Source organism: Musca vetustissima, unplaced genomic scaffold (genome assembly GCF_032173495.1).
Source record: "Musca vetustissima isolate MV318-11 ecotype Yass unplaced genomic scaffold, APGP_CSIRO_Mvet_v1 utg580, whole genome shotgun sequence".
Taxonomy (NCBI): Eukaryota; Metazoa; Arthropoda; class Insecta; order Diptera; family Muscidae; genus Musca; species Musca vetustissima.
The window spans coordinates 355,264-368,211 of NW_026882109.1; the positions used below are offsets into that span (position 1 = coordinate 355,264).

At 35.9% G+C, this 12,948-nt stretch overlaps 1 protein-coding gene across 1 annotated transcript; it reads right to left on the reverse strand.

Moving 5' to 3' along the window:
- Positions 1 to 11,085: 11,085 nt before the first annotated feature.
- LOC133328315 (chaoptin-like) lies at positions 11,086 to 12,711 on the reverse strand. The gene has a single exon (XM_061536881.1). It carries the CDS (start codon positions 12,709 to 12,711, stop codon positions 11,086 to 11,088), a length of 1,626 nt encoding a protein of 541 aa, XP_061392865.1.
- Positions 12,712 to 12,948: the final 237 nt, after the last annotated feature.

Here is a 12,948-nt window from a genome sequence, read left to right on the forward strand (position 1 = left end):
ACACTTCATTCTGGACCCAATTCAGTACCCTATGCCAAATTTCATGCAAATCCAAGGATATATAGGGACTTTGGAGACCCATTTACCTTAAATCGGACGACAATATATATTGGAGCTATATCTAAATCTGGACCGATTTTCACGAAACTTAGCACACATCGTTCTGGACCTAATTCAGTACTCTATGCCAAATTTCGTGCAAATCGGATGATATGTAGGGACTTTGGGCACCATTTACCTTAAATCGGACGAAACTATATATTGGAGCTATATCTAAATCTCAACCGATTTTCTCGAAACTTGGCACAAATCATTCTGGACTTAATTCAGTACTCTGTGCCAAATTTCATGCAAATCGAATGATATGTAGGGATTTAGGTGCACCATTTACCTTAAATCGGACGAAACTATATATGGGAGCTATATCTAAATCTGAACCGATTTTCTCGAAACTTGGCACAAATCATTCTGGACTTAATTCAGTACTCTGTGCCAAATTTCGTGCAAATCGAAAGATATAGAGGGACTTTGGTGCACCATTTACCTTAAATCAGACGAAAATATATATGGGAGCTATATCTAAATCTGAACCGATTACAATAGGGTTCGTCCTTGGGCCAAATAAGTGACTTGTGCCAAATTTCATCCAATTCGGATAATAAATGCGACCTGTATTTTGTTTACAATTTAACATCTACAGACGGACAGACGGACGGACGGACATGTATAAATCGACTCAGAAAGTGATTCTATGCATATTCTCAAAAGGAACCATGTGTCTATCTCGTTTCCTTTTGCCTGTTACAAACATATGCACAAAGTCATAATACCCTGTACCACAGTGTGGTGAAGGGTATAAAAATGTCGGCGTAGGTCAACGTTTTTTGGTAGCCCCCATATAAAGGTATCCCATTTTGAGTATTTAACCAAATATTTTGTATATATTACTTTGCATCTAACTTTCGAACCACTTGACACAGCTGTCCAAATTTGGCTGAGATGGGTTTTTATATCAAAACAACTTCTAGTATGAAAAATGGGGTCTCTTGTACAGTCCCCATATAATCGTCACCTAATTTGGTAGGAATATCTACGAAGAATTTGAGCATACTGAAAACCTAGAGCTAACCCTAAAATATGGTTGTTACAAAATGTGGATTCCCAGAAAACATATTTTCAGAATACGTTCCGAATTCGAGCCGATTCTCATGCCCAATTCGTCCCGACTTCAGTACAAAAGTTGTATGGACTTGGTAACCGAAATAGGAAAGTTTTTCGGAAGGAATTCGGAAAATATATTCGATTTTCCCACTGAATACAGTCCGAATTCGGATACAAATTATTGGAAATTATGAGGGAAATGTAGATTATCTGAGAGAATAGGACCGAATACGGATTAAAAATAAAGTGTTCTGTAAAAACTTCTAAAGCAAATAATTGTTTTTTTTTCTTTAAATTTTGTAAAATAAAATGCCCTCGGAAAAAATTGTTAGCTGGGTTTATCCTTCATATTTCTTTCCGAGGAATTTGTTCAATTATGCAGCACCCGATTTCGATTACATTCAGGTACCAAGCGAGAATAATCAGATCAGAGAACAACCATCTCTGGACGATTTTGCAGATCGTCAATCATTGAAATATGTAAAATTGATCGGAAATTGTATATGAGCGATATGCTATGGTAAATTGCAGGCAGAAAGAACGAAATATCGAAGTACAGTCTCTTAGGTTGGAAACTTGGAATGGGACCGTGAACATACCGAAATTCTCGAAATGCCAAATATTAGGAATACCATTACAAAAACATGGATAGATATTTTATAATTTTTATTAGAGAGATTTTGACACCCATCGAGAACCTCAAATATATATTAACGGAACTTGATTGATTGAAAAACGCGCCCTAACTCCACAAAATATCGAAATTCGGGAGGTTTTAGGATATCCCATCCTAAAAAGTGGGCCGATGTAAAAATTAATATATAAAGTTAGAGCCAAAACTTGCCCAAATTCCTCAAAATACCGAATAAATATTATACTGGCTTGGTTAACACATAAGGTTGTGTTGAGTTTGCTTCAGATCGAATAGTCCATTCGCATGATATTTATAATAACGCAAGAAAGATAGACATTTACGGAACAGTTATTGTGTTTTTTATTAAAAACCTGCCTACAAATTCCCAAAGAAAAAAAGTAATCTTGAGGGGTACTGTTATATGGGGCTAACCAGAATCTTGATCGTTTTTGATAGGGATATTTTACATCTGACATAACTACAATTTTAAGGGTATCAATATATGGAGGCCAATCATGGACCGATATATCCCATTTTCAATTACAAACATTGTAAGTGTAAAGCTCGATTTTAAATATTGCTTTCTCAAGTGTGATTTCAACAGATGGACATCAGCATAGAATTGTATTCTGATCAAGAAGACAGATCGGAACAGGCTCGAAGAATACTTTTCCCACGTAATAAAGGGCAGAACATTTTTATGATTTTTTTACATTATTCTGTTATAACTTATATGTCGTTAAAAACCGTGTTGTTCTATGCCATTTACACTGTACTTAAAATGATTTATCCTTAATATAGAAGTTAAGTCAAAATTTAAATTGCCTACAATTTCGATTGAAAAATTCAATTGCAGGGTCTGAAAATTTTCAGCAAGTTGTTGTTTATTTTCAAGCCTGAAAATATAGTTTTTTTTTTAAATTTTTGGCACCCGAATATCTAAAAGCTTATTGTGCTTTAGAGATTAATGTTTATGAGTTTGGTAACTATGTACCAAAAATCATACAATATACATATGTACAAACATAGTAATGGGGAGTAAATTTCATCAATAATCAATAATAGTAGATTAGAGGCATTTGAATACTCACCTATGGATCGAATACCATTCAAAGTCCGATGATCAAACCTGAAAATATAAAAAAAAATGTTTTTTATTAGTTTGGGAAAAAAGAAATACATTATTTTTATATGAACTATATTTTATTTAAAATTCTTCGGAATGTCCGGTTTGGGCCAAATGGGCACCGTGGCCCAGCGTTATCCTGGTGGAACACGACACATCTCCTGTTGGCTAATTCTGGCCATTTCTGGTCAATTGCTATCTTCAAACGGTCCAGTTGTTGACAGTAGAGATAAGAATTTAGAGTTTGTCCATATGGAAGCAACTCATAATAAAATGAGGTGCTTCACCGTTCTTTGACCACGATCGTTTTCTCATTTCCAGTCACTATCCGTTTAAAAATTGGTCTATTTCATTCCGTTTGGCCAAGGCTTCGAAGATGGAAATTCAATCCATCCTTTTTATACCCTTCACCACACTGTGGTACAGGGTATTATGTCTTTGTGCATATGTTTGTAACAGGCAAAAGGAAACGAGATAGACACATGGTTCCTTTTGAGAATATGCATAGAATCACTTTCTGAGTCGATTTATGCATGTCCGTCCGTCCGTCCGTCCGTCTGTCCGTCTGTAGATGTTAAATTGTAAACAAAGTACAGGTCGCATTTATTATCCGAATTGGATGAAATTTGGCACAAGTCACTTATTTGGCCCAAGGACGAACCCTATTGAAATTGGGAAAAATCGGTTCAGATTTAGATATAGCTATATAGATATAGCTCCAGAATGATTTGTGCCCGAGAAAATCGGTTCAGATTTAGATATATCCCATATATATTTTCGTCCGATTTAAGGTAAATGGTGCACCAAAGTCCCTCTATATCTTTCGATTTGCACGAAATTTGGCACAGAGTACTGAATTAGGTCCAGAATGATTTGTGCCAAGTTTCGAGAAAATCGGTTCAGATTTAGATATAGCTCCCATATATAGTTTCGTCCGATTTAAGGTAAATGGTGCACCGAAATCCCTACATATCATTCGATTTGCATGAAATTTGGCACAGAGTACTGAATTAAGTCCAAAATGATTTGTGCCAAGTTTCGAGAAAATCGGTTGAGATTTAGATATAGCTCCAATATATAGTTTCGTCCAATTTAAGGTAAATGGTGCACCACAGTCCCTCTATATCATCCGATTTGCACGAAATTTGGCATAGAGTACTGAATTAGGTCCAGAACGATGTGTGCTAAGTTTCGAGAAAATCGGTTCAGATTTAGATATAGCTCCCATATATAGTTTCGTCCGATTTAAGGTAAATGGGTCTCCAAAGTCCCTATATATCCTTGGATTTGCATGAAATTTGGCATAGGGTACTGAATTGGGTCCAGAATGAAGTGTGCTTCTTTTCATGAAAATCGGTCCAGATTTAGATATAGCTCCCATATATATTTTCGTCCGATTTAAGGTATATGGCGTGGCAAAGACCCTATATATCGATTTGCACGAAATTTGGCATAGCGTACTGAAATAAGTCTAGAATGATGTATGCTAAGTTTCGTGAAAATCGGTTCAGATTTAGATATAGCTCCCATATATGGTTCGTCCGATTTTAGGTAAATGGTATGCCAAAGCCCGATTTGCACGAAATTTGGCATATCATACTGAATTGCGTCTAGAATGGTATGTGTGAAAGTTCTTAAAAATCGGTTCAGATTTGGATATAGATCCCACATGTATTCTCGACGGATTTAATGTAAATGGTTCACCAAAGTCCCAATATATCCTTCGATTTCCATGAAATTCGCCATAGCATACTGGATTGAGTGTAGAATGATGTGTATAAAATTTCTTGAAAATAGGTTCAGATTTAGATATAGCTCTCATATATATGTTCGTCCGATTTTAAGTAGGACCCAAAATATGGTCATTAGGAACAAAACCTGCTGAAATTAGTACAACCTAACCTGTGACAAGTTTCGTTGAAATCGGTTCATATTTGGATATAGCTTCCATATCTATTTACATCCGATTTTAAGTAAATGGTGCACCGAACTCCTTATGTTTGTAGTATTGATATGAAATTTTGTACAACGTACATATATTTTTGATATTTGCTTTAAATCGATTTACAAAATTTTGTCCCGTTGTAACAAACGAATGACATGTTTATGGATTAATCTAAGTCGGTTCACATTTAGATAAAGGTCACATATTTTAGTTCATCCAATTTCATGTTAATGGCCCTTCTGTTAGGATGCATTCGTTTATTATACCCATAGTGGTGAAGGGTATCATATAGTCGGCCCCGTCCGACTTTACTACTTTCCTTACTGGTTTTCTTTTCCAGCTTTTTGTGAATTGTTTAAAACACATGCCGGTCAACTTCGATCATTTCATCTGATCACAGCATAGCATACTTTTAGGCGCATGCAATTGAATCAGGTTTCTAATTTGATAAAGATGATCAAATTAGATATTAGCTATAAAAAAATTTCTAATTATCACGTATTTCAAAAGTTCCAGTAAAATAAGTCAAGATTTTTTAAAGGGAGCGTGAAAAGATCTCAAATATGAATGAGATTTAAATTATTAAAATATTAATTAAATGTATATGTTATAAAGGAATACGGCACATAATTAAACCCACCTGGACCTCTCTATCGCATATATTTTAATAATACCAGGGGTAGATGATTATGGACCCATCGTCACGAACTTTTGTATGCAGACCACAGAAGCGGTCTTCTTGTTTTTGGTAATGATCGGTTTATATTTTGAGGATGAAATGGACCAAAAACTTTATTTTTTGGTTTTTCTGATCGCTCTAGAGACTACAATTGCGACCACAAAATTTTACACGAGGAAGGGAATCTTGCCAATAAATAAGCATGATTCCTGTAAAGATCGGCCAATACAATACTAAATTGACCAAGACTTTTGTGTGAAAAATTACTTACTTTCTTTCTTGTATTTCATCCTAAAAGAAATAGACCGGATAATATTAAATATTTATTCAGAGACAATGACCCATTCGGTCTAAATTGACATAGGCCTCGCCTCAATTTGTCACCCATAAGCAGTGTTGCCAAAACTTTGCTAATAAAAAATGCTAGATTTTGTTTGAAAAAGCACTAAAAAAATTAAAAATGTGCTAAAAATTTTCTAAGAGAAATTAGTAGAATTCCCTACCAAAAATTATTAATGTGGGTCTATGTTTCGGGGTAGGCCCTAGAGAACGGAATTTTGGGGACGTCGGGCATGTTTTTCCATCAAATTGACTATATTTTGAAACTTTTGATTTTAATGGTGTGTCAAATGTTCGCAATAAAAATAATTAATATCGGGTTTTGCGGGGTGAATGGGATATATGCAGACAATTGTAAAGCCAAAGTTTGGACTTTGTCCTCATATTAAAGTACAGCTCTTTCTTCATTATTTTCAAAATTTTAGATGCATTCTGTGGGTCCTTGTACGGTATGACATATTTATGCGGACAATTTTGTACATAGGTCTATGCTATTTGCGTTCTTTTAAGGTTTAGAACCTTTTCTAGCTGAAGTGGCTGTAATTTAAAAATATGTTTGCCGAAATTTTTCAATGTACGCCCATCTTTTGACATAACCCCATTATAAAGTGGGAAGCGACCCATTTTCGGTACTCCGATGTGGCTATAATTTGGCATTCCGGATTTCCGTTGAATAAAAAACTCCTTTCGAGAAAGTTACCGATTTAGGTTCATGATTTTTACAACGCACTCATACAAAGACCCTTTCATATGGTTTTCATTTTACCAAATAAACAACCTACTAGCAGGCGATGCTATAGTAACCTTATGAAGTACCCGACCATGTTTTGAGAATATATTAACACACCCCCTTTGTGCAGGGTATAAAAAGTTCTGACCGGCAGTACTTTAAGACTTTTTAACTTGTTTATAAATGTACTGACACTGTTTTAACATTGCAAAATCAAACTCATAGCATGAAACCTAGGGACAATAAATGCGTCAATGTGAAATCGAAATAATAACCAACATTTTAACTAATTCTTTAAAAAAAATAAAAGTGCTAAAAAATGTGCTAAGTGCTAGATCAGTTTTTTTTTTGGTGCTAAACGAGTTTGAAAAGTGCTAAATCTAGCACTAAGTGCTAAATTGGTAACACTGCCCATATATATTCTGAATAAAAGTAAAATGCTATGTAAAATTCTGACAATCTATGGAACAAATCTTTCCGCGAGAAATTTGTTAATATACGCCAGTATTTTAATGTAGCCCCCTGGAGAGACAAACTGACTGACATTCGCCTTAATTTAATTGGGGAAACCGGATCTATCCTTGTCAGGCAAGAGAGTATCCTGACGTACCCTTGTTATGATTCGATCTTGACGGATGGGAATGACGCTATGGATACCACTTAGGTCACAATGGTGATTCACGTGACTCCTCCATCTAAAGAATGATGCTGATGATCTGCATATTTAAGCAATGGATGATTCAGCAACGCAGTCAGCCATCAAATATATCCAAGCCAATATAGCCCTATATTTGTATACAATCTCCTTTTTATGGTCATTTTATAAAAAAAACAGTAAGGAAAGTAGTAAAGTCGGACGGGGCCGACTATATGATACCCTTCACCACTTTGGGTATATTCTACATATGTATCCAACAGACATAGCTTGTTATTATTATAGACGTAATTCAGTATGCTATGCTAAATTTCGTGCAAATCGAAAGATATATAGGGTCTTTGATGCACCAATTACCTTAAATAATATATATATATATATATATATATCGGAGGAAGATATATACGGGAGCTATATCTAAATCTGAACCGATTTTCACGAAACTTTGCACACATCATTCTAGACTTAATTCAGTACGAAAGGTATATAGGGACTTTGGTACAACATTTACCTTAAATCGGAGGAAGATATATACGGGAGCTATATCTAAATCTGAACCGATTTTCACGAAACTTTTCACACCTCATTCTAGACATAATTCAGTACGCTATGCCAAATTTCGTGCAAATCGAAAGATATATAAGGACTTTGGTACACCATTTACCTTAAATCGGAGGAAGATATATACGGGAGCTATATCTAAATCTGAACCGATTTTCACGAAACTTTGCACACATCTTTCTAGACTTAATTCAGTGCGCTATGCAAAATTTCGTACATATCGAAAGATATATAGGGACTTTGGTACGCCATTTACCAAAAATCGGGCGAAACTATATATGGGAGCTATATCTAAATCTGAACCGATTTTCACGAAACTTGGCACACATCTTTCGTGGCTCAATTCTGTGCGCTATGCCAAATTTCGTGCAAATCGAAAGATTTTGAGGGTCTAAAGCCCGTAAATCAGGCAAAAATATATATGGGAGCTATATCTAAATCTGAACCGATTTTTCCCAATTTCAATAGGGTTCGTCCTTGGGCCAAACAAATGAGCTGTGCCAAATTTCATCCAAATCGGATCATAAATGCGACCTGTACTTTGTTTACAATTTAGCATGGACAGACGGACGGACGGACGGACATGCATAAATCGACTCAGAAAGTGATTCTATGCATATTCTCAAAAGGAACCATGGGTCTATCTCGATTATTTTTGCCTGTTACAAACATATGCACAAAGACATAATACCCTGTACCACAGTGTGGTGAAGGGTATAAAAATTAAGGTTACGGACTTCATACAATCGAACGGACTTGTAGGCATTATAATTCTACTGATTAAATTTAGAATCGCAGCTTAATTGTTAAACATGTGACACTGGCTGTCTTTTATTATTTTAGTCGAAATAAAAACTATAACTTTTAATCTGGCGATCCACCTATATTAATGAGGTCCATTCGATTTCAACGTCTAGGTGGTTTGGCAGATTCCCAACATATGTTTCAAACAATTTGCATTCGATTTCAAAGTACCCTGTGCGCACGATATCTCTCGAAGCATATAACCAAATTGCATCAAATTTCCTATCAATCATAGATCCATTTCAAAGATGAAGGTCCAATCCTTGTGGTACCTCCCTACACATTTTCAAAACACTCTCACATGGAATGGAAGCAGGATCGGATTTCATCAGAACTACGAACATTGTAAATGTTTTTCCAAACCTATATTAAGTCAGAAAAAATATTGAAGGGTCCTATTTCAAATCCTTAAAATATAACTAATTTCGGTGAACAGAACAATATCTCATATCGGTGGTGTTTATTTTTTAAATATTTAAATTTACAATGAAAAATCTATTGGCTGTGCAAGTATGTTGTGTTACCATTGCCGTTGCATACTCGTACATATGTTTTTATAGGTGATGTTGTGTTTATCCCAAACAAAAAAAAAAACATACATACATATGTGGCTGATGCTTCTAATTAAATAATTCGCAGAAATTCGAATTAATTGCATGAAGATACTGAGCAACGTTTACTTATCCCTTCATTTGGCAACAAAACAAAAAAATCTGCAACAACAACAACAAAAAATGAAATACAATCACAACAACAACACAACAGCAATACACCATCCATAAAAAGAGCACATTGCACAATTCAAGGATGTGTTAAAGTCTTATCCGACCCACGATAATTCACCGATTCTGTTGCCCAGGGACAGACAGTGAGTATGGATGGATGATACACTTGCCAAGGCAATGAGGAGGTAGGCAGGCAGACAAGCAAACACTTGGCCACAGCAATTCCTAACCAGCTAGTTGGGTATGATTTTGCACCATGTGGAACACTACAACCAGCCAGCAAGCCAACTACTCAGCCGAACCGTTGCAGCCATGGAGCAAAGGTGGTACATTGTTGCGTGCTGCTGCTCATGTTATGCACAAAAGATTAAACGAGTATTTACGATGCAACGACATGGAAAATGTTGTTGCTACACAACATTTCATCCCAAACGAAAATACAGAACAGAACACAGCCAGGCGAAGTTGGAAAACAACTTACCAGCCAGCCAGTCAGCCAACCAACTAGCTTGCTAGCTAAGCAAAACGCTCGAAACTCCAAACAGCAGAAGAGTTAAAAGGTGTAGACATTTGCATATTTCCCTTGCAAGCGTTTCGATGTGATGTCGATGAGGTTGTTGTTGTTGTTGTTCCTGCTGCTGCAGATGATGGCGATGGTGATACTGATTTGGTGAACAGCAATATTTTTGGGTTTTCCACCTCATCGAGTTGGGCGCAACAAAATATGTTGCATTATTGGCAAAAAGTGAATTATAGTTCTCTAATGACCAAGAGGCCAAGAATTATAACAAGGATATTCGAAGTGTCTTAGAAAGGAAATTTTCGGTGGAAGGAAGGAAATTGAGAAAAATCCACGCCTTGTTTTGGTCCTTGAAAAAATATTCTTTAAAAAATCCACGCCTTGTTTTGGTCCTTGAAAAAATATTCTTTAAAAAATCCACGCCTTGTTTTGGTCCTTGAAAAAATATTCTTTAAAAAATCCACGCCTTGTTTTTAGGTCTCCGAAAAAATATTCTTTAAAAAATCCACGCCTTGTTTTTAGGTCTCCGAAAAAATATTCTTTAAAAAATCCACGCCTTGTTTTTAGGTCTCTAAAAAAATATTCTTTAAAAAATCCACGCCTTGTTTTTAGGTCTCCGAAAAAATATTCTTTAAAAAAGCCACGCCTTGTTTTTAGGTCTCCGAAAAAATATTCTTTAAAAAAGCCACGCCTTGTTTTTAGGTCTCCGAAAAAATATTCTTTAAAAAAGCCACGCCTTGTTTTTAGGTCTCCGAAAAAATATTCTTTAAAAAATCCACGCCTTGTTTTTAGGTCTCCGAAAAAATATTCTTTAAAAAATCCACGCCTTGTTTTTAGGTCTCCGAAAAAATATTCTTTAAAAAATCCACGCCTTGTTTTTAGGTCTCCGAAAAAATATTCTTTAAAAAATCCACGCCTTGTTTAGGTCTCCGAAAAAATATTCTTTAACAAATCCACGCCTTGTTTTGGTCCCCCAAAAAATATTTTTTTTTTATAAAATACACTCGAATAAATATTTTTAGAAATTACCCTTGAAAAAATATTTTTTTTAAATCCACGATGTTGTGAATATTTTTTATTGTTGTTGTTAAAAAATATTTTTTGTTGTTGTTATAGTATAAGTAATATTATTTGGCATTCTTGACACTTAAAAATAATTAGAAATTTGATTTCGACTTAAAAATTAGATGTGATCGTAATGGGTATCTACAAAACCGAACTATTATGCACTAAGGGCTGTTCGGCCTCATGGTCATGCTGAAAGAATCTTCGACGGCAGCATTGTTCCTCTTGTAGAATACGAAAAAATTGCAATAACAATATGATCAGAACCAATAGCAGGGTAATGAGAGCCAACACATCACGCAGGGTCCAATAGGGATGAATGCCGGAGACACTACCAATCAGCTGTTGCTTTTCATAATGCTCAAAGGGTGTGGGAGGAGGCATCTCATGAGAATTAAGATAATTGTCCATATCATACCCTGGCATGTGTCTTCTAACTGTGATATTTTGTTGTTGTAGTTGTAGAATTAACTCCCCCTGATATTGTTCCTCCCAATCGTTACCATCTAAGGTGATTTGTTGTAAGGCGGGATGTTGTTGCTTGAGTTGCGTACAATTGAAATCCACCAAATGATTATTATCCAAATAGAGTTGCCGGAGACCTTTAAGGGGCCTAAGAACTCCTGTGGGTAATTGCAGCAACTGATTGTGTGACAAATCAAGGCTACGAAGTTCGGATAGCATTAAAAATTGATTTGCGGACAACTGCCTCAAACGATTGTGAGCCAAATTGAGATATTCCAAATTTGGTAAATGTAAATAAATTGCCGAGGATTTGCGGGATATTAAACCGCCTACATGATTATGTGATATATCCAGAGAACGTAAATTCACCATACCCTGGAAATCATCTAGCGCTTCAAAATAATTGCCTTGCAGCTGTATGTCTAGGACCTCTAGTTTGTTGCCGATTTTTATGCCACTCAAAGAGTTATTGGCAGCCAAGAGGCGTAGAACTCCACCATTGACGGTACAGGTCTTGAGGCCACTATTTGAGATTTGTAATAAATCCACCGATTGTAGATATAAATCCTCGAGAAGGCTATTGCTTAAATCCAATATTTTTAAATGTTTGAAATGGGCCAGAGAATTTGGTTCGTAAACGGAGAATTTATTATCACTTAAATTCAGCGTGCTTAACTTCGGATTTTTGCTGAAGGTATTCCCATCAATGGCCTCCAAATTGTTGTGACTCAAATCCAAATATTCCAAATTGGGCAGCGGTTCAAACACTCCACCCTGTAAGCTGATCACATTGTTATAGGAAATATCCAAAAAATTGAGATTCTGCAAACCGCCAAAGGCTTGACGATTTAAAATGTGTATACGATTCGAGCGTAACTGTAATTCCTCTAGGGAGCCAGCCAAAGGCTGGAAGACATTTTTCGCCAGGGTGAAGATGGAATTCTCCTTAAGGGCCAAAATCTTTAAACGATGAATTCCACTGAAATCTTTTTCGTTGAGGCTATTTATACCACAGTTGAGCAGGAGCAGCTTTTCCAGATTCGGCATAACATCTAATAGCTGGGAGGATGGTATACGTCTTAGGGCAGAATTTTGTATCACCAAGACCTGTAGGGCCGGCATGGATTGGCTATCATTTAGTTTCAAAGAATCTTCATAGGAATCGATTAAATTCTCCAGCAAACATGATGTGGTACTTGTGGTGGGACAGCTTCTTTGTAAATCCACAACTGTGGCCCCGACTTTGTCATTCTCCGACAGCGACACAACAACAACAACGATAACATCCAGAGCAGCAAACATCTAGCCGGCATTTTCCTCAGTCTTATCTTTATTTAATATTTTTTTTTTATGTGGATGATCGGGTTCTTTGTTTGTTGTTGTTTTTATTTTTTTTTATTATTATTATTATTTTTTTTTTTTTTGAATAACGCGAACAAAGCTGCCCTGTGGTTTTGCCACCACAACAAATCGTATTGAACTGAAATATAAATATTAAAATTTTGTTTTTGGTTCGGAATATCAACAATTAGCGAGGCG

Coding starts and splice junctions, on each gene's coding strand:
- LOC133328315 (XM_061536881.1), bottom strand. CDS start 12,711: ATGTTTGCTGCTCTGGATGTTATCGTTGTTGTTGTTGTGTCGCTGTCG.